This window comes from Arachis hypogaea, chromosome 20 (assembly GCF_003086295.3).
Source record: "Arachis hypogaea cultivar Tifrunner chromosome 20, arahy.Tifrunner.gnm2.J5K5, whole genome shotgun sequence".
NCBI classification, from domain to species: Eukaryota; Viridiplantae; Streptophyta; class Magnoliopsida; order Fabales; family Fabaceae; genus Arachis; species Arachis hypogaea.
The window spans coordinates 142,220,862-142,247,701 of NC_092055.1; the positions used below are offsets into that span (position 1 = coordinate 142,220,862).

A 26,840-nucleotide genomic window follows, 5' to 3' on the forward strand; every position below is an offset into this window, starting at 1 on the left:
AAAATTAAACAAATTTTTTTCATAAATTTATAATTTTCATCCGCTAAAAAAAATGTTTTTATAACATAAAAAGATGTTCAAAAGTAAAATAAGATCTTTTAATACTGTGCGTCTAAAGTCTAAACAATAAACATAAACAACTTTTGTGTTTTAAAAATATCTCTTTTAAAAAAATCATTTAAAATATTTTTCTTTAAAAAAAAAAAGAGAAAAAGTCCCCTAAACAAGCACATTATTAGACATTATGATAATTTTCTGAAACAATTAGATCATCTTTCAAATTAAAAGTAACACTTTTTAGTTTTTACTTGCATACGTACCAAGATTATGTTTCTTTAGGTGGCAGTATACATGCATACTACATACTTTTGAACCTGCCCAAAAAATTCCAAAGATCTTTTTAAGTTATTTAAAGGATTTTGACCAATCTCTCTCTATCTTCTCAATTCTCGTGCATGCATACTTCCAAATTTGGGTAACTTTAATTTATAATAGATACCATTATATATATAATGATATTAAATGTATATTAAATTTATATTAAATTCAGTCAATAATGTAAAATATATATATTAAAATTAAAATATTAAATATACATTATGTTAGAAAAGTCAAACAATAAAAAAAATCTATGTGTATTCAAATTACATAAAGTAATACAATATAAGAGAGTATTTATATATGTTAAGATAATTGAAATAATAAAGACGTAATATTCTATAATAAATATTCAGATATGCTAAATAATTTTAATAAAAATTAATTAATCCTAATATATTCTAACATTTTCTTTTCAACTTAAGTGATAACTTGAGTTTAAAATTTATTTAAAATAACAAAAAAAAGAAAAAAAACTGAATAAACTAAAACGAATACAAGCGAAATTGTCAGAAGAAAGTGCAAACGAAATTACTCGAAAAGAAATACAATCAGAAAAAAATGCAAACAAAATTGTAAAAAAAAAACGTAAATAAAACAACCACAAAAAATATAATCGTAAAAATATAAAATATATATTAAAATATTAAATATATTAAAAATAAATTAAATAATATATATTTATACACAAATTTATAATAACTGATTTTAATGTACATATAATATTTTTTTATATATAAGCTTGCTGAATCAGAATCATATCTAATTACTTGTCTTCAATTCCCAGCATATATATTGATAAGTTAATTAGTAAAGTTGATTAGCAGTTATTATGGCACTAATAAAAAGCTCAAGCAGCAGTGAGAGTGAGAGAGAGATAAGAAAGGGACTCATCCGCCATGGCCAGCACCACACCAACACCATCAAGGGTGGTTGGCATGCTGCCATCTTCATCATCTGTGAGCTCATCATCACTTCATTATTCATAATCTGTCTCTGTTTAATTGGCTTTGTTTTTGTAAATTTCTTTCTTCATAAGAATTATTACATCATAATTATTGAATAGTTTAAACTTTTTTTTATAAAAAAATTTTAAGTGAAGTAATTTGTATCAATAGATCATGGATTTTGTTATCTTGGACGCTTGTTAAAAATACTTTTTTTTTAAAAAAAAAAGCTTTTAAAATTTTATATGCTTTGAAAGAAATTCAATAACAAAATTCATACGTTTATCTAGCTAAAACTTAAAAAAAAAAGGTAATTAATTAAATAAAAAGAGACGCCCCAAAAAATGTTTAAAAAATACTTTTTTCTTTATATTTATAAAATGTAAACTTTTTTCTTCCAAAATTAAAATAATAAACACTTTAGTCCATTTGATCAAAATATGTATCAATAATTATATTGTTATAATTATATACATAAACTAGTAATAATTATTTGATTGATAATAATAATATTAATATAAAATATATTATTATTTTACTAAGTTTTAATTATTTCTAATATATTTTATCACATAATATAAAATATTTTAAGTAATTACAAAAATATTTAGTTCAATTTTTTTATATATTTCATTATTATTAATGTAATAGTTTTATTTATTTTTGATATTTCTCATATAATATGAAATATTTTTAATTGTTAACAAAATATTTAATTTGAAATATTTTATATATTTCATCATTTTTAATGTGATGAATTTATTGTCAAACATATATAACTGCAATAATTTTTAAAATCTTTATTTTAAAAGTCAATTTTAATAAAAAAAAATTTTAAAAATAAAATCTTTATCAAATTATACTTTTTCTTTCCTTTCTTCTGTTTTTCTTTTCCTTTTATGCTATAATATAAGGCCAATTTTTACGATGTCTATGAATTGTTATCTAAATTTTATCTAACTTATTTTTTTGTAATAAACTTTAATTTTTTAAAAATTATTTATTTTTATATATTTTAAATTAAATATTAATTTTTAATTTTTTTTATAAGTAGGCACTACATTTTAGACATCACAGCATTTACCATAATATAATTACTTATTTGTTTATTTTGTAGGTGTGGAATTTGCACAGCAATTTGCTTTTACGGGGTTGTCATCAAATTTGATAACATATCTAACAAATGAGATTCATGAATCCATAACCGAAGCAACGAAGAATGTGAACACTTGGCTTGGTGTTTCATCCCTCTTCCCATTGCTTGGTGGATTCATTGCTGATTCCTATCTTGGTCGCTTCAATACTGTTGTCATATCCTCTTTCATTTATCTTTTGGTAATTTTTTAATTATTTTACTAAGAAAACATATATACATATATCCATAAACATGATGATGACATGTATGATATGTTTACTTATTGGTTTTCAATTAATCCTGAATTTGGTTAGTACACTACTAGAAATATGTTTAGAACCGTCGAATTTACTGTCGAATCATTTATGTTGGTATTATTATTGATTTTTTGACAATGACACGGAACCATGGAATCTAGGAATTTTTATCGTTAGATTTGCAAGTCCGTCTATAATTTTGATAGTAAAATTGACGCCAAGAGCCCTTTAAATTGGCGGCAACATTATGTCACCGAGTAGATGGATGGTCTGCGAATTCTTTTGTTTTTATTGTATGCTACTTTGAGACTATAAGATTTGGATACTGCTTGCTCTCTAATTGGGACTATGATGATGACATGCATGCACTACAACATTTCAAGCTTTAGGTTACGATTTTTTTTGTCATATCTAAAAACTGTAACCTAAAATCCTCTATAATTATGGTTTTTTGTCGTAACCATAAAAAAATGCTTTTAGTCACAATTTATTTTAAAACTGTGACTATATAGTCACAGTTTTGAAGATAACCTTTTATAATTTTAGATTTTACACGACACTTTTTTGTTGCCACATTCAGAAACTGTGACCTAAAAGTGTCTATATGCATGCAGGGCATGATTTTGATGATGATCTCAGTGTCGTCTTTGAAGAACGATAAGCTTTTCTTCTTATCACTTTATGTGTTAGCAATGGGAGATGGAGGCCATAAGCCTTGCGTCCAAACTTTTGCGGCGGATCAGTTTGATGGGAACATGGAAGACCAAAGAGAAGCTAAGAGCTCTTTCTTTAATTGGTGGTACTTAGCCATTGTTCTTGCATGCACTTCCTCTGTTTTTCTTGTCGTTTATATACAGGTATTTAATTTCATTTGTTAAAATATAAAATGTTAAAGAACTAATATTTTTAGTAGATAAAAATGAAGAATTCGTTAGTATTCACTTGAATGCAAAAAAAACATGAGAGAAAAATATTAATCACATAATATTTTTTACAATAAAATAATTTCCACAGTATACAACAAAACACATGCATAACTTAAAAAACAATTGTGACATGCACACAAAAAATCAATCACTAAATTAATTATAATGTATTTGTATATAAATATATAAGTTATTTAATTTATTTTTAATGCATATTTTGTATTTTAATATATATTCTATACTAGTGACTGATTTAGTAACAGATTCTTTATATACATCTAATGTAGTTAAATTTTTTCTATCAACTTTTTTGGATACACCTAAAAATAATACCATCATATATATAATTACAGGAAAATGTTGGGTGGGCAGCAGCACTAGCATTGCCATCAGGAGTGTGGACAGTGGCAATAGCAGTGTTCTTTATTGGAATCAAAAGATACAAAAAAGAAACTCCAAAAGGGAGTTCCTTTATTTCTATTGCCCAAGTTCTTGTTGCTTCATGTCGCAAATGGAACCTCAAACATGACACTTCTGTCTATTATTATGGTGATCACTACCATGACCAAATAGAACACACAGATCAACTCAGGTGTGTTTTATTATTAGTTTTTCTTTGTATTTTATATTAGAATTTAATTTTAATACACTCTCAATGTAAAATAATTTTACACGTACGTCTAATTATATAACGGCAAGTCAGTGAAAATAATTTTCTGTTATATTGACTGCATGAATGATCATAAAAAAAATAACTGATGTAATTAGATGACGGTATAGAATGTTTTATATTATTAATGTATCAAAGTTAAACTCTTTATATTATTATATTGCTTGACACATGCATAGAAGTAATCATTAATTACTCAATTAATAAGTATAGAGAACTAATTTTTAATTAGTTAACGTTAATCAATTTTTTATTATGAAATTATTTTTTTTAACCCTCATGTTTTAGAAGTTTTAAGGATTAGGATTAAGATTTGGGTTTAGAATTAAGAAATTAAGATTTGGGTTTAGAATTTTACTGAAATTTATTACAGATTTTTGGACAAGGCAATGATGATGGATGAACATGATGTTACAAACAACACGAGAGAACCATGGAGGTTAAGCTCAATGACACAAGTTGAAGAAGTAAAGCTTGTCCTTCGTTTAATTCCCATATGGCTAAATTGTTTGATGTTCGTTGTTGTCCAAAATCAAATGAGCACATTTTTCATCAAACAAGGTAGCACATTGAACCGTACCATAGGAAAAATAGGGTTTCAAATCCCTCCAGCATCACTTCAAGGTGTTGTAGGAATCGTAATCCTTTGTGGTGTTCCCATCTATGACCGTGTTTTCGTGCCGATTGCTAGAAAGTTCACAAAACATCCGTCCGGCATAACGGTATTACAGAGGATTGGAGTTGGTCTGGTTCTGTCTATACTTAACATGGTTGTTTCAGCACTCGTAGAGGCCAAAAGGATAGCTATTGCTATACAATATAATCTCGTCGACGATCCCAAATCGGTTATACCGTTGAGTATTTGGTGGTTGTTACCTCAATACGCAATTCTTGGAACTGCCGACGCACTCGCAGTCGTCGGACTCCAAGAATTGTTCTATAGTCAGATGCCGGAGGGACTAAGAAGTTTGGGAGCAGCGGCATATGTTAGCCTCTTTGGAGTTGGGAGTTTTGTGGCAAATGCAATAATAGATGTTGTGATTGCAATCACTTCAAGAATTGGTTATAAATGGTTAGGAAATAATTTGAATAAGGCACATCTTGATTACTATTATTGGTTATTGGCTGGATTAGGTGCTCTTAACCTATGTGTTTATCTAAGGATTGCCAATGGTTTTGTTTATAAAAAGTTTCATGAGCTAAATTAGCTTATGGTGATGCATGTATATAACTTGACAAAAGATTTGTTTGTGGAAAATGCAATAAGAAAGTAATTTTTTTTTAGTCCATAATTATTCTGCTAATTTGTATTTTAAATTGTTCGGGTGGTTAATCTTGTTAAAATGCAATTCAATCTTATTAAAAAGGAGGTTAATGTTGTAGCTAATTTGTTAGCGAAGAGAGGAGCGTCAAATGAGACAGAATTCACCGAGTGGTTGAAATCTTGGTCGGAATTGTGAGATCGATGCTCTCCACCATGACCTTGTTATACTGTCTTGTTAATTTTTTTTTATTTCTAGGACCGGGTTTCCTGTTCTAACTTTTTCTTAGACAACAAAAAAAAACTTGTTCGGATGGTTAACTTAATTTGGTGCATTTTAGTCCAATTTAACATTTAACTAGATAGCGAGTTGCCTTATGGTTAAATTTTAACATGATATTGGAGGTATAATTATCTCATAGTGGTTAGCCTTTAGCAAGTTGTTGGAGGAATTGAAATTTAGTTAATTCTTACTTATTTTAGGATTAATTTTGACTGATAATATAGGTTTGAGATTTGTGAGGCGAGGAAGAATGTCGAACAATTTATTTGTCAAAAAAATGCAATAAAAACAAAAATTTGTTTTGCATTTTATTGGTGAGTTCAAATAGGGAGTTATTTTTCGACTAATATCAATTAATTTTTTAAAATTTTAAATTTTAAATTCTAATTTTTAAATCTAATTCTCATATATTTTAACTCTAAACCCTCCAAAAATAGGTTAAAAATAATTTATAATAAAAAACCCCTAATATCGACTAATTAAAAAATGGTTCTCTATATTTATTCTTGATTCATTGCTTCCATGACCAATACCAACAACAATCTTAATACTACCTTGGAATGTTTGTATTGTGTGTAGAAATGACAATATAGAAAAATAGAGATGAGGAACACTCCATTTCCCACCTCACACACTGAAATTTTTTTTTTTTAATCTCAATTTCCATTTTTAATAATAGAAAAATATTCCTCTCCATATTCTCATAATTCCTCAGAGTGATTTTTTGCCTATTTTCGTCTCCAATTCGAATATCTCTAATTTCGTGTGTCAGGTGAGTTGACTAAAAATGGAGTAATAATTCTAATGCAAAAATCCAAAGGAAAAATTGATTTAATAAGTACAAATAAAGTGCATTTAATTAGTCAATGGTATAGAAATAATAATGGTGGTCAACAAAATTAAAACCAAAATTAATTTTAATATAAAATAGATTCCCATTTATTTGTCCAAAACAGAAATCTTTGACCTTATCCTCATAAAGATAAATATTTAATTGAGAGAATCCTTAGATAAATTAATAATAATATAAATTTAATTTTGATGCACTATCACTCTAAAATAGTTTTATACGTGTATTTAATTACAGTAAAAATAACTATCTTTCATATTGATCACGTGAATAGTCATTCAAAATAACGGATATAATTACACAACTGTGTAAAATATTTTATATTGTTAATACTTTAAAATTAAACTTTTTTACGCATATTTCCAAACTAAGGCTACATTAAATTTGGATGTTTTTTTTTATATTTTAGATTTTTTTATAAAATAATTTTACAATTATTTTAAATATTTGTTGTTATTTGATTTTAGATATTTTTTATTAAATTTTAAATATTTTTTATAATAATTTAAATTTATATTTCTTAAAAAAAATTACTAATTAACTACCCCCTAATTAATTATCCATCGAAATTAGTTTCCAAACTAAGGCTACATTAATTTATTGTCTTCGGTTTGTGTCTATATAGTACTAACTACTATAAATATAAATATACTGTATATAGTAAATATATTTTCTCTTCTTTTTTTCCTTCTTCTATTAATTTGGTCATTATATATCATGGAAAGAAGCTCCAATAGTGACACAAGCAAGCACCTCCTCCAACCCCACCCCAAAACCATGAAAGGTGGCTGGCATGCTGCAAGGTTCATTATCAGTGAGTATTTCACTTCATTGATGTTTAAAAATTTTGATTTTTTTTTGTCATTGTCAAAGAATTAAATGTTTAAGTTTGATTATTAGGTTTTGGATGTCATCATGGATCATTAAACCTTGAAATTTCATAATTATTATATATCATAAGATAATAATATAAAATCTCTTATGATTTAAGTTTTTTACGGTTAAACTATGATTACTGCACGAAAAATTAACAACGTCTCAAACATACACAATATTACAACATTTTGTAACAAATTAAATGATTGTATTCTTTCAACTTTTTTTCTTCTTCTTTATATACAATAATTATTTTTATTTTATTTTTTGTAGGTGTTGAATTTGCACAACAATTTGCCTTTATAGGGTTGTCATCAAATTTGATCACATACCTAACAAATGAGCTTCAAGAAACCCTAATTGAAGCAACAAAAAACATAAACACTTGGGTTTTTGTTTCGTCCATCTTCCCTTTGCTTGGTGCTTTCATCGCTGATTCTTACATTGGTCGCTTCAAAACTGTCACTATATCCTCCTTCATTTATCTCTTGGTACATAATTCATAAATTTCAACTCCAACATATCTAAATATTTTTAATATTTTTTATTTTTATTACTTATAATTGATTATTTTCTTTATTAATTTTGTGTTTCTAATTTAATTATGGTGTGATTATAACTTATATCGTTCACACCTCTGCACTATAGTTTCATATAGTTAATGCCTACCTACTTAATCAACCTAAGTAGTTCTAAACATATAATCCTTAATATTTTATTTTTATTTAACTTTTATTATATTTGATGGGTATTCATTACAGGCTAATCATCCAAACAGAAGTTATAGATTTTTTTTTTGGTATTTGTTACGGTCATTTTTTTCTTTTATAAATTTTTTAATCAATGTAATTGGATATAATCATATTAGGTATACACTAAAATCAGTAATTAAAATTAGTTATCAGTACAGAATACACATCGAAATACAAAACATACATTACAAATAAATTAAATTATACATGTATTTATATACAAATATACTGGTAGTTGATTTAAGTATACACTTAATATTTTTAAATTACACCTATAAAATGGATATATTTTTTTGTTATATGTATATCAAAATCAACCACCGTATACAATTCACATTGAAATATAATACAAAATATACATAAAAAAAAGTGATTTAACAATAACTTGATGTTAGCAGGGCATGACTTTCATGACACTTTCAGTGTCCATTTTGAAGCACGATAAGCTCTTTTTTGTCGCACTTTATGTGTTCTCCGTCGGAGACGGCGGAATTAAGTCGTGCGTTCAACCTTTTGCGGCGGATCAGTTTGATGAAGAGAAAGAGGAGCAAAGGGAAGCCAAGAGCTCTTTCTTTAATTATTGGTATTTGGTTGTAGTACTTGCCAACTCTTCTGCCGTCTTCTTTATTGTTTATGTACAGGTAATCTCATTCTTTATGGCTCCATATTTTTGTTAATTAATTTAAAATGATGTAATATAAAAATTCAGAATCAATTATAATTTAATGGTTAAAAGTTATATATAAATTTCACCATTTAAAGGTAGTCGGCTCGATGTGGTTAGTTTGACAAAAGTTATTCGTGAATATCTATAAAAAAAAAATTGAAAAAGAGACGGAAAATAGAGATTACAAAAGTTTGTTTTTAACAGGGTAAAATATGTTTTTTTATTCCTATTGTGTGCAATTTTTTAAAAAAATACCTGTAATATTTAATTTCATTCAATTTTGTTCCTAAAATTTTTTATTTATGTCAAAATTATATATTCATTGACGTTTTAAATTTTGTCTTTAATGTTTTAAACAAAGTTAATGTCCAAAGGCATTTTAGATATAAATAAAAAACATTATTAATAAAATTAAACATTATGAGTATTTTTAAAAAAAATCGTACATATTAAGATTATGAATGATTATTATTTTTTTTTATTTTTATCGGATCTTATCATCTATGCATACATATGCATAGATGATAAGATCCGATAAAAATAAAAAAAATAATAACCATTCACATGAACATATTTTCATTTAAAATAATTTAACATATTTAATTAAATTGTTTATAACAACGTATATTGATATCTTAACTATTATTTTTGGATATCATGTAGGACAATATTGGGTGGACGGTAGGACTAGGGTTGCCAGTAGGGGTGTGGATAGTGGCAATAGCAGTGTTTTTGATTGGAACAAAAAGGTATAAAAGGGAAAACCCTAAAGGGAGTCCCTTCACTACAATTGCCCAAGTTCTTGTTGCTGCATCTCTCAAATGGCGCCTAAACCACTTACCAACCAATGACACTTCTTTGTGTTATTATGGTCTTGATGATGACCATCATCCACTTCCAACTTTGGAACACACTCATCACCTCAAGTGAGTTTTTATTATTTTTTCGGTATTCTCTTCGTTTTAAAATAAGTATCGTTTTCACTTTTGAAATTCATTGAAAAGTTTGTGTATCTAGATAAAGAACTTATTTAGATACATTTATTTTTTAATAAACTTAAAAAGTGAAAGCCACGCTTATTTTAAAATGGAAGAAGTATTTATTTTCTTTAAATTTGGCCAATAGTCAAAATCATTTTTAAAAAATTAAGTGGGCGATAAAAAATGTTTCGAATAATTTTGAAGATACAACTTTAAATCCAATTGGCCCTTCCATCAATTAGTAGAACGACTAAGTTAATTTTCTATTGTGTTTTTCAATAATTAATTTAATGAGTTTGATTTTTCAACAATTAAATTGACAAATACGCAATCTTTCAAGAACTATTTTAACAAATAACTGTTCTAAATTATTAGCTAGTTAAATACGATTTAAAATTATTTTCTTTTGACGGCAAAAATTGAAAACTATATATTATAGATTTTTGAACAAGGCAATGATGATCGATGAGAATGATGCTTCAAGCAAGAGTAGAAATCCATGGAGGCTATGTTCAGTTACTCAAGTTGAAGAAGTAAAGCTTGTCCTTCGCCTCATTCCTATATGGCTATGTTGTGTCATGTTTTTTGTTGTCCAAAGCCAACTAGTCACATTCTTCCCCAAGCAAGGTAGCACAATGCAACGTCACATAGGATCGAAGTTCGAAATCCCTCCGGCATCACTTCTAGGGTTTGTTGGAATCGTAATGCTCTGTGAAATTCCTGTCTACGACCGAGTTTTTGTGCCGGTTGCTAGAAAGTTCACAAAGCATCACTCTGGTATTACATTATTGCAAAAGATTGGTGTCGGTCTATTTTTGTCTATACTAAACATGATTGTCTCGGCACTCGTAGAAACTAAAAGGGTTGGTGTTGCAAAACAACATAATCTCATCGACGATCCGAATTCAATTTTACCGATCAGTATCTGGTGGTTGCTACCTCAATACATTTTTTCTGGAACTTCTGATGTTTTCACAATTATTGGACTTCAAGAATTGTTTTATGATCAAATGCCGGAGGGATTGAGAAGTTTGGGAGCTGCAGCATTTGTTACTCTCTATGGTGTTGGAAGCTTTTTTAGTAATGCTATTATTGTTATTATTGTGGCAATCACTTCAAGAATTGGTGAAAAATGGTTTGGGAATAATCTAAATAAGGCACATTTGGATTATTTTTATTGGTTACTAGCTGGATTAAGTGTTCTTAATCTTTGTGTTTATCTATGGATTGCCAAGGGTTTTGTTTACAAAAAGGTTCTTAACCCTAATTCAGTGTCCTGAACTAATATTAATGTGTTTGTAATGTTGGATAGTATTGAATAAAGGCTCATATATTTTGTAGAGAAAAATAAATAAATAAGTATTTTTATTTTATTTTTTTCTTGTAAAGACAATTAAATATTTTTTTTTTGTAAACCATATTAAGCATTTCCTCTGTTTCTAGTGGCGCAGAGTAAGCATTTGTCCTTCTAGAATGAATTTTTTTTTCTTTTATACAATAAAACATATGTTTTTTTCTTATTATTTATTTTATTTGACCCCACGCTAAGATTAAAAATAAATTTTAGTCTTTAAAATAGTCATGTAAAATATAGAATTTTAGAACAAGATAAAAAAGATTAGATTATTGTTCTTTAACACTATAAAAAATCTATCACAATAACTATAAAAATAGAAGAATTATTATTCATTATATAGAAATTTCCTCCTCTCTATAAAGGGGGAGAGAGAGAGAAATATATAAGTTTTGGACTTTAAACCATTTTATTATTATTTGGTGAAGACTTGCGTGAAATTATATTTATATGAAATATATTGATAGTTGAGACTATTAAATAATTTATCATATTTGATTAAATAATTATCTAATAATTTTTAATTATCAATTTTATATGAAGTCAATTACATATAAATTTTTATCTTATCTTTTATATTAATTTATTCCACAATAAAATCTTGTTTTGCATATAAATAAAATTCAACATCAATTTAATATCTCACTAAATAGAATAAAAACTTAATTTAGGTCTTCAAATTTTATCAACCACCCCATTTGATTTCTCAATTTATTCTATTAAATTTAACGTTGTAAAATATTATAGTTTCCAAACACTATTTTGTGACATCATCGTGAGGTGTGAATGATTAAGGAATCAGTGTGAGATTGAATTACAATTAAATTAAAAAAAAAATTTAGGTCAAATAAAATTAAATGACCAAACTAGGTCACAGAATTAACTTTAAAAGACTCTCTAAAATTTAAAAGACCAAATTAAGTCTTTACAACCCTAAATATATTACTAGTCATCATTAATTTAAGGGGAATGCTAGGTAAATAATGACCATCTTGAACAACATGAACAACCACCAATCAAATAAAAATATACTATATTCTAATTTAATGCTACTAATTAAATTTAAAATTAATTTACTCTTTTAACCCTATTAATTTATATTATTCATACATTATTTAAAAATATTATTGGTTATCTATACTTTTTCTTAATTTAATGACCATGTAATATACTATTATTATGATATTTTTTCCCTAAAATATATACTTATACAAACACATTTAGCATTAATTAGTCGTTGAAAAGTTGCTGATCTGGTATTTTTTTTGTTTTTATGTGATGAATTTAATTATTTGTTTTTTATTATTGATGAATTTATATCATCAGTGGATTCTGCAACCCACTTGTATCTTTTTAAGCAAAAAATACTCAATTTATGCTCTTTCGTGCAAATTGATATTAATAATATAAATAGAATTTTCTTTTTTCGATACTTGACAATATAAATAGAATAGCTCTACTTAAGATCTAGATTAATTAAATTAGAGTCTAGATAATACTACACACTATATTGCTTAACTTGATAGTTATGGCCCAGACTGAGGGCACCACCATGGCCAACGACGACAGCAACATCCCCGCTGAAACCACCAAAAGGGGTGGCTGGCATGCTGCCATCTTCATCACATGTGAGCTTTTTCTTTCTTTTCTTATTTTTTTTAATTTATATTTAGAGACAAAAATATAAAAATCCAAAAATAGAGAAATAGAATGACTTTTTTCTCTCTCTTAAAAATAATAAAAATTAAATTCTAAATCTTTTGATGGTAAACTGATATCATTTCATAAAACTAGTATTTTTTAAAAATTTAAATTAATAAAAAAATATAAATTATTATATCTCTAATAATTATACATGTTAAAAATATAATTATTTATGTACTTTACATAAAGAAATACATTAAAAATACAATTATTTATATTTTTTATTATTTTAAATTTTTGAAATAAGTAATTTCATCGGATATTTGTTGTATGGATAGGTGTGGAATTTGCAGAGCGATTTACTTCCATGGGTTTGTCTGCAAATTTGATAACATACCTAACAAAAGAGCTTGGCGAGTCAGTAGTGGATGCAACCAAAAATGTAAACACATGGATCGGTGTTTCCTCCCTCTTCCCTTTACTTGGTGGCTTCCTCGCCGATTCTTATTTCGGCCGCTTCAACACCATCGTCATCTCCTCCTTCATTTTCCTCATTGTACGTATTTTTCGTTCTATCTTTTAAGGTGAAAACTCTGGTACAGTCGACTCCACGTAAAGTTGAAAACCGTTAGATGGAAATTTAGTCAAATTAGTCAAATCATCTGACAACTCTCATCTATCAACTTCACGTGAAGTTGACTGCACCTGAGTTTCCACCATCTTTTAAAGGTGTCCTTAATTTCTTTTTATTATTAGTCAATCTTTTAAATTTAAAAATTATTATGTTTCACGCTAAAAATTAATTTATGTATAATTATATGTATAATTTAACTAATTTTTAATATATATTATATTTTAATATATATTTTATATTAATAATTAATTTTAATATATATATTTAGTATGGTTATTCAAATTTAATTTCCATCGCCTTTTAAGATAACTATGGCTTCATCATTACCATAAACATGACTCACTTCAAATATTCTTGGGCAATTCTAGACACCAAACGAGATATAGGATCATGCAACAAATTATCAATAATAATAGAAAAGAAATGGAAGAAAGATAATAATCCATGCATAAATTTTTTAAAAATCAAATAAATTCAAGGTGTTAGAGATAATGTTAGAGATATAAGATGATTAATAATATGTTGTTTTGTACAAAAGAAGTAAAAAACACGTCAACAATTAAATTTTTTTCTTTTAATTCAAAATGTAATAATAAATACCATAAAACAAATTATATTTTTTAGTAAAAAAAATAATTGTATTTTTTATATAAAATAAATATATTAAATAATATTTAAAAACAATAGATAATAAATTACAATGATATTTAATATTTTTCTTATAAAAGAACATATTATTATAGCATATTATAATAATGTCTTAATCATGTTCAACGATATACCGAACGTGGTCAAAAACATATATTAATATAAAATACTAATATTATCTACAAACTAAATTCTTGGTAGATACACACAAAAAATATATTGTATCGATACATTTAATTGAATTACGAATTTAATAAAAAAAAATTTAAATTCAATATAAAATATTTTTCAATAAATTTTTATTTATTTATTATAGTAAAAAAATAAATATTTTTTAAATACAAAAAATTGATGAATTTAGTATAAAATATATTGTATATGTTTTATTTTTTGAAAGATTAGTGAATATAAAAAATATTTATTTTTATTAACATAACAATACGTAATAAAACTTAAATCAAATTAATAAAATATGATAACATGTTAGATATCAAACATTCTTGGCACTCATATAAAAATATATAAATATATAAAGAGTGTATAGTAGCATAATTGAAAAAAATATATAAATACTATTTGTACACTAAAATTAATTATTAATATAATTATATATAAATATATATTATTTAATTTATTTTTAATATATATTTGTATTTTAATATATTTTATACTAATGATTAATTTTAGTGACTGATTTTAATATACACCTAGCATAATTGATTACATAAATATGCATGAATCTATAAAGAACGAACACTTTGTTGAGTTGTCGTGTCTACGTGTCGGACATATTTCGGACACGACACTCATCAACACTTGTCTGACACGCGTGTCTGCCGGTGTCCAACCATATTTTAAAATAAAAAATTTTTCTGCCATGGATGCAGGGCATGATTTTATTAACACTATCAGTGTCAGTAATGAAGCATGAGGCCCTATTCTTCGTATCTCTTTATGTGTTGTCCGTCGGCGACGGCGGCCACAAGCCATGTGTTCAAACCTTTGCTGCTGATCAGTTTGATGAAGAAACAGAATCTCAAAAAAATGCAAAGACTTCATTCTTCAATTGGTGGTATTTGGTCATAGTCATTGCATGCATTTCCGCTGTTTTCTTCATGGTTTATTTGCAGGACAATTTTGGATGGACTTTGGGCCTTGGGCTCCTACCTGGGATATGGGCCATAGCATTAGTATTCTTCTTCCTTGGAATGAAAAGGTACAAAAAAGAAGGCCCAAGAGGAAGCCCATTTACCAGTATTGCACAAGTTTTTGTTGCCGCATCCCGGAAGTGGCGCGTGAAAGACACGTCAAACAATGAGAAGTATTGGTATGAAAATGAGATCTGTCTCCATTCAAGTGGTCACTCAATTTCTCCTACATTGGACCATACTAATCAATTCAGGTAAATAATTATTATGACATTAAAAGTTTTTAAGAAAATATAAGGATTTAATTAATTTATATTCTAAAGACATATTTTAAAAATATAATAATAATTTTTTTAATATTTTTTATGTATTTAATGTATTAAAAACATAAAAAAAATTAATTTTTTATAGTATATTTAACTTATATTTTTTGAACACAAGTTAGTAAAACTTAAAAGACAATAATAAATATAAAGAAAAACTTGTTTTAAAGCTAATGAATGCATTTGAAAATCGAAATCTAAATTTCAACAAGGTCAACTATAAAAGGATCACAATATAGACATAAAATTTTTGAAAGGATAAATTATTATTTTAGTTCCATTTGAGCTAAATCCTATTTTGTTTTTGTTTATAGATCTTATTTCAGTTTATTTTAATTTTTTAATCAGAATTATTTTTTTAAAAAAGTGTTCTTTTTCTAATAAATTTTGCTATCTTGTATTCTAAGCGTACATATTAAGATGATAAATGGAGAACGTTTTTATAAAAAAAAATTAAATTTTTAATAAATTTATTTTATATTTATTGCAAAAACAAAATTTAAAATTTTTTATTATTAATAACTTTATCATGTGTCTAAAAAAAAATGTTACTTAAACTCTTATTTTTTTTTTATTATCATCTTCTTTTAGGTAACAGCAACCATCGTAATTATATTGTTTTGAGAGTGAAATTTGCAGAAAATTAATAAGCGAAATAATAAATAAAAAGTAATATTAAAAAAATGTAACTAAAGACAAAAATAAAACGAAATAAAATAGATAGAAAAAAAAAATTCAAACCTTAGAAAACAAACTTAAATCTTATCTCATAGGAAATAAAATATATAGTAATATATTGTAATAATGTACTCTTTTTGAAATAAGTCTAATAGGACTATATATCCAATGTGTATTATTAGAGTTGGTACGAACAAATATGATTTGTAGGTGTTTTTTTTTTTTCTTTTATTAACAGATTTTTGGACAAGGCAATGATCATTGATGAGCATGATGCTGCCAATAACACAAGAGATCCATGGAGGTTGTGCACATTAAATCAAGTTGAAGAAGTGAAGCTTGTCCTTCGTTTAATTCCCATATGGCTAAGTTGTTTGATGTTCGTAGTTGTCCAAAGTCAACTAGCAACATTTTTTGTGAAGCAAGGTAGCACAATGAACCGTTCCCTCGGACCAAACTTTCAAATTCCTCCGGCATCGCTTCAAGGCGTTGTCGGAGTTATAATTCTTTTCGCCGTCGCATTTTACGACCGAGTCTTCGTCCCAATTGCCCGGAAATTCACCGGACATCAATCCGGCATAACGGTTTTACAAAGGATTGGAATTGGTCTTTTTTGTTCCACACTTTGTATGGTTGTCTCGGCACTCGTGGAGGGCAAAAGAGTAAATGCGGCTAACAAACACAAGAATTATAATACTATCGAAGGTTTTTCACCTATGAGTATATGGTGGTTACTGCCTCAATATGCTATTCTCGGCGTCGCCGATGCGTTCGCGGTGGTTGGACTTCAAGAATTGTTCTATACTCAGATGCCGGAGGCGATGAGAAGCGTCGGCGCTGCCGCCTTTTTAAGCGTTTTAGGGGTTGGAAATTTTGTTGCCAATGGTATTATTGATATTGTGGTGGAAATAACTTCAAAAAGTGGGGGGAAATGGTTGGTGGGAAACAATTTGAATAAGGCACACCTTGATTACTTTTATTGGGTGTTGGCTGGATTAAGTGCTCTAAGCTTAGGTGTTTATTTATTGGTGTCTATTAGTTTTGTCTACAAAAAGGTGCATGTGTAAGATCAATAATGGTGTTTGGCTTTTGTTATTTAGATGAGTTATTAGGGCATTTAAGAGGAGAGTTAGTAGATTAACTATACTAGGTAGTTAACTGTAATAAGGAAATGAAATACAAGTTATATATTATTTAAGATAATTGAATTTGTGTTATGTATTAGTTTTATATATATTATACAAGTTATAAAGGCTTTCATCTTCCTATTACTATAAATATATATTTATCTCTTTTATTTATGAAGTGAAGTTGATTTGAATATGATATAAATCTTATATTTATTTTTTACGTTTTTTTAGGAGTAAGAGATCTAGTTTATATTTTTTAGTTTAGCCAACTAAGATGAATTTATGATTATTTTTATCATAGTAGCTGTTAACCTCACCAAATTAGTGAATCAATCTAAATTATGTCGATACAATAGCGTTGTTAACGTTGTCAAAATTAATAACCCAAACGATATCTCAACGTCGATGTCTTTTGTTTAAAAAATTCGGACTCAACTTTTTAGGTATAGGAAAAATTTTTCATTTTTTTTCAACGACCTTATAGGTTTTTGAAAGAAAAAATATTAAATTTCTAAAAAATTTAGCAGTAAATTTCTAGGTCATTGATGACTTGGTACTTTTTTTTAAGGAATATGCAAAATTTCTCAATGACCTATTTATTTTATTACTCTAAAAATAAATTAGATAATAAATTGAAGAGGAATAAACCTACTAATGGACAATAAAATTTCATCAATAATGAGCCTAAAAAAATCATTTATTAAAAAATTTTAAATTTACACATTTAATAAAATTCATATTAACTTGTTATTAAATGTTTTTTAAGTGTTGTTTTCATCCTTTTAAACAAAGTGTATAGTATAAACTATAGTGTTGGCAAGGGTTCTTTTGATGTTGGAGACAACGATGTCTTCACTCTTTTGTGACATTGTTATCCAAGTTCTATTTTTGGTCAACTTCGTACACCGCGTGACATACAAAAAGATGTAATCAACACATACATATAATACATACTATAATGAAATATGAGATGTAAACCATAGAAATTAAATAAATAAAAAGCATATTCGATCGGAGCATTATTATGATGGTGAATTCCAAATACGTACACTTATTATTCATACCTAAAAGAAGAATAAAATTCTTATATAGGAAATGCTTTTTTAAGGCATCTACTTGGTTCTTATTGCATAATTAGGTAGGTTTTCTATTATTATTATTCACTTTCATCATATTATTCACTTTCATGTTTCACCAAATTTTGTATATCTCGTGAATTTTCACCACCCACTTGCTTGCTCTTGGTTACACTCAATTATTACTCATTTTACTGATCTTTCATACAAAGAGAGCTTTTTCAAAATATAGCATAGATTTTTTTAAAAAAAAATAGGTCCTTAATTTTTTAATTTAATTAAAAATACAAAAATATTTTTAATTTTTTAAAATATGAGACATTTAAATTTTTCCATCCAATATATATAAGGATAAATCGGTCTTCCAAAGGACTTAGATGTTTCGCGTTTTAGAAAGTGAGAAATATTTTTGTATTTTTGATTAGTCAAAGACTATGATGCACAGATACTGACACAGACACAGAACACGTTGACAAACGAATTTTAAAATCTTATAAGATATGAGAACACGCATATATATAAATTTTGAAGTTTTTTTGAAAAAATAGTAATGATATTTTGATATTTTATTGATATTAAAATATAAATAAATTTTTTAATTATTTTTAATATCTTATTTTAATTATATAAAATATTTAAAATATTTTTTATTTTAATAAATAATAATATATACTGTTTCTAAATTTATTTCAAGAATACATGTTAAAAATAAAGCTGGATATGCTAACATGTGATGATATTTAAGTGTGTCAAAGTGTGTCTGGAAAAGAATTTTTTATATTTTATTAAGACACGGTTGGATACGACAGATACGCATGTTGGACAAATATTGATGAGTGTCATATCCGAAATGTGTCCAACACGCGGACACAGCCAACTGAACGAAGTATTTGTACTTCATAGATCGAAAACTTATTTGTCTTCGAGTTAAAAAGTTCAAGAACATATTTTTCATTTATTCTAGATTTTGTATATATATATATATGACACTCCAATGTTCATTACTTGCATAAATCTATGGATGATAGTAAGAATACCAAAACCACAAAAAGGGTGGACGGCCTGCTGCCACTACAAAAAATTCTGGTAAAAATGGCGGTTTTTTTTTTTTGTATTTACGGCGATTTGAACGGCCATTATTACCAATAATGGCGATTTCGTAAAGCGACGTAATTCTGGGTGCCATTCTGGTTATTACGGCGGTTTTCTGAAAACCGCCACAATTTCTTGAGCTAAAACAGCGGTTTTTGAATAGGTTAAAACGGCGGTTCAAACCGCCGTTATTTTCAGGGTTAAAATGGCGGTTTTTGAATAGGTTAAAACGGCGGTTTAAAACACCATTATTGATGGCAAGCATGAGGCAAATTGTAAGCATCCTTGATGGCAAGGACAGCTTACTCGTCGAACCGAACAAAGAGAGCAGGGAAGAATGGAGAGAAAGAAATGCAATTTCTTTGTCACTCATTAGGAGAATCCAAGCTCTAGGAATACAGTAAGAAGTTACAGAACACAATGGAGTAACCAAAATGGAAACTAAATTTTGTAAAACATACATTTTCTTCTTTGTCTCTCCATGTTTTATCTATTCTATAAGTTTATTGTCTATGAAGGTTGTATATAACAGAAAGTTTGATGTATCAGTGTTACTTTGTGATGAAGCAGAACTCAGACTACATATATCTATCTATACACATCCTTTTTCTTTTTCTTTTTTTTTTCTTGATTCATTACCACAACAAATTCTGTATCTATCCAACATTACACTCAAACATTCAGCATGATAGAAATTAAAGCAATGCTCTTAGAAGTATATCTGTTCTTACACAATGCATCATGCATCTATTCATCTGCATCAATTCCAACCCATTTGATGAAACCAAAGAAGAACTCCCTGATAGTGACTTGTCCATTATTGTCCCAGTCCATTTCTTTTGCAAGGATGAGAAGACAACCAAAAAGGGATGTCAAAGCAGGTAATAACAATATTGTTGTATATTTCAATGTATATTTTATCATCCAAAACAGCATGCACGACAAACAGCGAAGGTTCAAGCTCTAGCTTACCAGCTTCAATCTTTGCCAGATCTAATACCTGGTTTATAAGTGACGCCAAAGCTTTTCCACTTCCCTGCGCCATTCTCACATACTCCACTTAGTATTTACAACCTAAAACACAAACACACTACCAAAACCTCACAGCACATTGAAAAAATAAGAAAATCAAAATACACAGTTTTACTTTTCTCCAATAATAACAAATTCAAAAAAGCTTAAAAACCGGTACCAAATGAATAACAACGAAAATCACAAGGAATTTATGTCCACGTATTCATGCACTCTCAAGTTTCAATCGAATTGGTAAAAAATCTAGCAAAGGAGAGAAATAATTCGTACTTTTGAACCTTAGAATGTGAAAAAGTAGCGAGCTGACCTGCTGATCCAGAACAAAAGGGAGACACTGAAGATTTGGCAGAGAGGACACAGGACGACAAGGAGGAAGCCGGAGGAGATCGTCGCTGGAAGAGACGTCGGAGGAGGGAGATCGTCGCTGGAGGAGACGTCGGAGGAGGGAGATCGTCGCTGGAGCAGACATCGCCGGAGGAGATCGCTGTTGGAGGAGATCTTCGCTGGAAGAGATATCACCGGAGAATATCGCCGTTGAAGGAGAACGCAGGAGGAGATCGCGTAGTGTTTCAACTTTTTGCTCGAACATGGTGATATAGGGTAGCGTTTTTGAAATGAGGGTTTGGTCAATTTTTGCATTTTAAATATAGTTAATGACAATGGGGTTTCAAACCCGTCAGAATTACCGAAAACTGCCACAAAATACGAATCAATTATGGCAACAACAAAAAACGACGCAATATCTAAATATTATGGCGGTTCTTAAGAACCGCCAAGAACCGCCGTAATACAAATGCCATTTTAAACTCTTTTTTTTGTAGTGTGCCATCTTCATCACTTGTAAGTTTATATCATACACTTAAATTTAATAATCCTCATTTTCTTGTTTCACTATATTTTGTTTTTTCTTTCATTTAGTTTCATGAGTTTGAAGATAAGAGGCACTCTTTCTGTTTGATCATTATTTTTTTTTTCAAATTTCAAAAGATTTTTTCCATATATATACCTTTAATTTAATTATATATTATGATGAGACTTTGTAAATCTTTTGAAAAAAAATCTAGTATTAATTATAATTATAAAAAAAATTAAGGGTATATATATATATTGAAACAGTTATTATAAAATAATAAAAGTTATTTGTGTGTGGAATATATATTGGAACAGTTGTGGAATTTGCAGAGTCATTTGCTATAACAGGATTACGTGCGAATTTGATAACATACTTGACAAATGAGCTTGATGAATCTCTAAGTGAAGCTACAAAGAATATAAACACTTGGAATGGTGTTTTGTTACTCTTTCCTTTGTTGGATGGCTTCATTGCTGATTCATATCTTAGTCGCTTCACCATTATCATGCTCTCTTCTCTCATTTGTCTTTTAGTAATTCAATTTATAATTATATATACAAATTATATTTGTTCTCATCACTTTTAAGCTGATTATTAGTGTGGATGTCATGTAATTAACTACTTTTCCTCAAATTTATTATGCACATATGAGTTGTTAAACTCTCAAATTATTAATTCTTATTTCGATCTTACTTATGAGTATACAAGTTTAAATTATTCATATGGTTTATCTTTAAATGCATGCTCTTTACTAAATAAAAGGAGTATTTCGCTATTTGTTTATTAAATAAATTTTAGCTCTTTATTTAAAAGAATATAACTCTATTCTCTTTTTTAATGCCACTCTAAATATGATTTTTTATATTGTATATTTTTTAGAAAGAAAGAGTGGTATTATTAAAAAAAGAGTGATAATATTTATTTTTTTTATTTATTATATTTTATATCAATAGTTTAGATTGAAAATTTATGATTTAGAATAAAGAGTTTAGAATATTTTATTTTATGTTTTTTTTTTATATTTTTAATAACAAGTTAAATTTTAAGAAGTGCTAATCTCTTTATTTTTTCCCAGCTGAAACGCATTCACTGTCTAAATGAGATTAAATTCATTTATTAACTATTATATAAATAAATTTTTAAGTAAATCTAGTGGTAAGCTCGATTGATAAATTTGCATAAATGATAATCTCTCAATTTTTACTATTTTAGAAGTAATAAATATATGGAGTAATTATACATGTTATAGGCATAAAATTATAAATATTGAATTAAAAAGAATAATTTTAAATTATTATCTTTTTAGAATTATTAATTTAATTCATATTATTTATTGATGTGGAGGAAATTAAAGGGAGTCTTTGCATGCATAAAGGGAATGGTTTTGTTGACAATATCAGTCTCTTTAGAGAACCATCATGAGAAGTTATTCTTTTACATAACATTCATCGGCGACGGCGGCCACCGGCCGTGCATCCAAACTTTCGCGGGCGATCAGTTTGATGACGGCACGGTGGAGAAGAGGGATGCTAAGAGCTCATTCTTCAATTGGTGGTTTTTGACACAAGTTTTTGCTGTAATTTTTACTGTTTTATCTAGGATATTTACAGGTAATAATACGCTAATGTTAGAAAGATAATTAATAAATACTAAATAAAATAAGTTTAGACAGTTTATACTGATTTTTTATTTTTTTAAATATTAGTATATATAAAGCACATCGAGATATTTTGTGCACAATTTTTTAAGGAAAAAGTTAAATATAGGGTAAAAAACATAAATAAACCATGGGAGGATAGTTGTTACATGAATAAGCCAAATTGAAGATTGATTCACAAATGAGCCAAAGCATACTTATATGTAATTCGAACCTATTTGGTTCGAACTACACATACATAATTCGAACCTAATTGGTTCGAATTACACACGAATTGGTGCCATCACATAATTCGAACCTATTTGGTTCGAATTCCACTAATTGTAAATCGAACCAAGATGGTTCGAATTACTAAGGAACATACCTGAATATGTTACGTGCATGGGATCGTAATTGATGAATATGTTTCGTTTAAGGAGTTTTAAACGAAATGTCTGTTGAACACACATGGGAATAAATTAGTCTACGAATTAAATTAATTAAGACATGATGCAAAAATTAAATAACATCAAAATGCAAAGTACAGATATTTTCAGAGTAACACACACATACATCTAAAGGTGGATACGAAGTAACACTGATAACAAAATACATAGACGAAGATAGGTAATATACAACTCGGCACAGAAATCATCTAAACAGGTGCGACCCCGTGAAGCAACGACTTGGAACCCGTGTCCTCTGACCTGTCCGGATAAGCGGCTCCTCATCCTTGATCTCGTCGTCCTCGTCCTCGTCCTGCGGGGCTGGCTGTGCAGGCGTCCTATGCTGGACATGTACCGGTCGGGATGAGGACGGCCCGACAACTGAATGTGACCCAGCAATATGTGCCGAAGTTGGGGTACCACCCAAAGCGAAATACTCAGGAGGAGGCACGGAGGGCGGCTCATTCAGATCGACATGTAACGGTGCCTGTGTCCCCGTCATCTGACTCCGCCCACGGGCAGCCTCATCATCATGCATGATGGCACTGATCTCATCTAAGAAGGGGGATCCACCAAAATCCCCATCAAACCCAACACCGGCAAGGAAGTCTGAAAACGTGCTGCCCGGACTCACCCATGGCGTACTCTCCTGAAGTGTGTGGTCGTCAGGGGAACTCCAACGAAGTAATCTCCGAGCGGCCCCTCCCCAAGTCCAGCCTCACCATGGGCAGTGGGATCTCCGGTGGCGTACCCCTCTCCACCAAGGCCGCCATGATGGGGACTAACAACCCCGACTGCACTCCTTCCCCCACCGTCCACGTCACGAAGATCACCATCGTCGTGGCCCGCAACGGGTGCCCTCCGTCTGCCTCCACACCCTCGTCCTCGACCACCACCCCTACCTGCCTCATCAGCCTCCCCGATAGCCTGCTCTAGCCACCTCCACTCATGCTGGCTCCGTCGTGTCCCGACACGAGCTCTCCTCTCAACCCGACGCCTATCAGGGACGTCGTCGACTCGATCCATGTCAGGAACTCGCTCAGGACCCCTCTGTGACGCCTCGACAGGAATCGGAACGCCCCTCGGATCCCCAGATAAAACTCGGGTGACAAGAACCTCTTTCCATGCTGACTCCACCAGTCTAGGTAGGCGTGCAGAGGTCCAGGGTCGGCAACAACATCGAACCGGAGGACGTGGTCCGCACGGGTCTCCCAAAGAATATGCCAATGCTGTAAAGCGGACGGGAACCAACGATCACCGCCTCTCCCGTCTTTCGACATCAGAAAGTCGATGTTAAGGGCGGGACGCGGGAGGGGCTGCACACCACCGAACTGCGGTAGAACCCTATCTACCTGATGCCACTCTACCACGGCAAAGTATATAAGCGACGTGACAGACCGCCACACCGCCATGTGTCGAGGCTCCAACGCCTCCGGATGCACAACCTGAAGTACCTCGGGGGAGCTATACGGCATCCAGATAAACTGCACACAAAAATAGCTATGTTGTCATGCCAACTCCCTCTACAGAAACATCTGATGTCTAGTTATTCAAATAAAAGTAACCGTAACAACACTCACATCCCTGGGATGTAACATGTCTATCTTCAGTCTCGTGCTCTGCACTCTAGGACCCTTCTCGCTGTAGGAAGGGCTGTAACCTGACCACCTGCAGCGCACATGGGTGTTATGTTTAATCAGAAGTATGACAGATTTGTAATAGAGTACAAGCGTACATGAACATCAGCTATTTTAACTTGAAATAGAAAAGCCTGTGTAGCGTACCTCGATGCCAAAGGCCAGCTGCACGTATCATACCCAGCAGGCCTAAACCTGGGAAAGTGCCAGAAGATCCAAGACTGAAGTAGCTGAAGTGGGCCCGCTAACTTCACCACATATCTGTTTGTCACTCGGCACATGTACCGGTACAATCATACCAATGCTGCAGACCCCTAACTGTAGGAACCCATCTCCTCAAGCCTAGCTACGTGGGGAAGCCATCTGATGTGAATGCAGTTGCCGGACTTGTCGGCAAACAGCTGAGTGCCCAACAACATCATGATATAGGCACGAGCAAAGCGCCGCACAGTCTCCTCATCGGCTCCCTTGAGGCACTCTCTGAAAGTCTCCTGGAACCAGGTGCAATTTACTGCGAACTTCTGAACCTGGATCGGAGGAGGAATCACTCCAAGCAACTTCTCGAACCACACCCAAGCTGGACGTCCACCCTCGATATACAAATGGAACTCTGTAAGGCAACCGCTAACATTACGCCCGTCCACTGCCAACCCTAACTGGTACGCCACGTCTTGAAGCGTGATCGTGCACTCTCCGAAGGGCATATGGAAGGTGTGCGTCTCAGGATGCCACCGCTCGACGAAGGCGCTGACAAGGGGCTCATCTAACCGGAACCATCTATCATTCAGCCTAGCCAGATGGTATAACCCAGCCATCTGCAAGTAGGGAACATAACACTCATCGAGTGGCATGCCTTGTTGCCGCCGCATGCTCCTGATGCATCGCTGTGGCTGCGCATTAAATGGACCGCATTATTAGAACCACATACAATACTGGTAACAAAAAAAAACTAACACAATAAACCACTTACATAAACCATCAACACAACCGCATATAAAACCACTAACATAAACCACTTACATAAACCATCAATACAACCGCATACAAAATCACGTACAAAAAACCACTTACCCTAAACCACCAACTAAACCGCATGCAAAACCACTAAAATAAACCATTTGCAATACCACTACAATAAACCACTAATAAAAATATCTAATAACATAAACCACTTACATAAACCATTAACAGAAGTGCATATAAAATCACTTACAAAAAACCACTTACCAAAAACCACCAACTAAACCGCATGCAAAACCTCTAATATAAACCATTTGCAATACCACCACGATAAACCACTACCATAAACTGCCACTAAAACCACATACAAAACCACTAACTCAAATAAACCGTGTGCACAAATTTTTCTATGTACTAACCTCGTCGTTGATGACCCCGGCTATATGAGCAACCCCGTCCAACCGGTACAGCCTTGCAGGATCGTCCCCCATCAGCTGAGTCTTCGGTTCTACTATTTCTCTGATCGAATCAGGGTCGTTTTCTCTGGGATTTGGTGGGGTATGGAAA

The 26,840-nt window shown here is 30.2% G+C and overlaps 3 protein-coding genes across 3 annotated transcripts; all 3 read left to right on the forward strand.

Moving 5' to 3' along the window:
• Nucleotides 1-1,173: 1,173 nt before the first annotated feature.
• On the forward strand, nt 1,174-5,533 carry LOC112783802 (protein NRT1/ PTR FAMILY 5.4-like). Its single transcript, XM_025826876.2, has 5 exons — nt 1,174-1,337; nt 2,443-2,660; nt 3,332-3,574; nt 3,997-4,235; nt 4,687-5,533. Exons 1-5 carry the CDS (start codon nt 1,211-1,213, stop codon nt 5,519-5,521), a joined length of 1,662 nt encoding a protein of 553 aa, XP_025682661.1. The 5' UTR covers nt 1,174-1,210; the 3' UTR covers nt 5,522-5,533.
• Nucleotides 5,534-7,408: 1,875 nt separating this feature from the next.
• Nucleotides 7,409-11,355, forward strand: LOC112786674 (protein NRT1/ PTR FAMILY 5.4). The gene is made up of 5 exons (XM_025830038.3): nt 7,409-7,521; nt 7,857-8,074; nt 8,734-8,976; nt 9,666-9,928; nt 10,422-11,355. Exons 1-5 carry the CDS (start codon nt 7,425-7,427, stop codon nt 11,260-11,262), a joined length of 1,662 nt encoding a protein of 553 aa, XP_025685823.1. The 5' UTR covers nt 7,409-7,424; the 3' UTR covers nt 11,263-11,355.
• Nucleotides 11,356-12,601: 1,246 nt separating this feature from the next.
• Nucleotides 12,602-17,668, forward strand: LOC112786575 (protein NRT1/ PTR FAMILY 5.4). Its single transcript, XM_025829945.3, has 4 exons — nt 12,602-12,964; nt 13,319-13,536; nt 15,150-15,664; nt 16,650-17,668. Exons 1-4 carry the CDS (start codon nt 12,865-12,867, stop codon nt 17,476-17,478), a joined length of 1,662 nt encoding a protein of 553 aa, XP_025685730.1. The 5' UTR covers nt 12,602-12,864; the 3' UTR covers nt 17,479-17,668.
• The last annotated feature ends 9,172 nt before the right edge of the window (nt 17,669-26,840 follow it).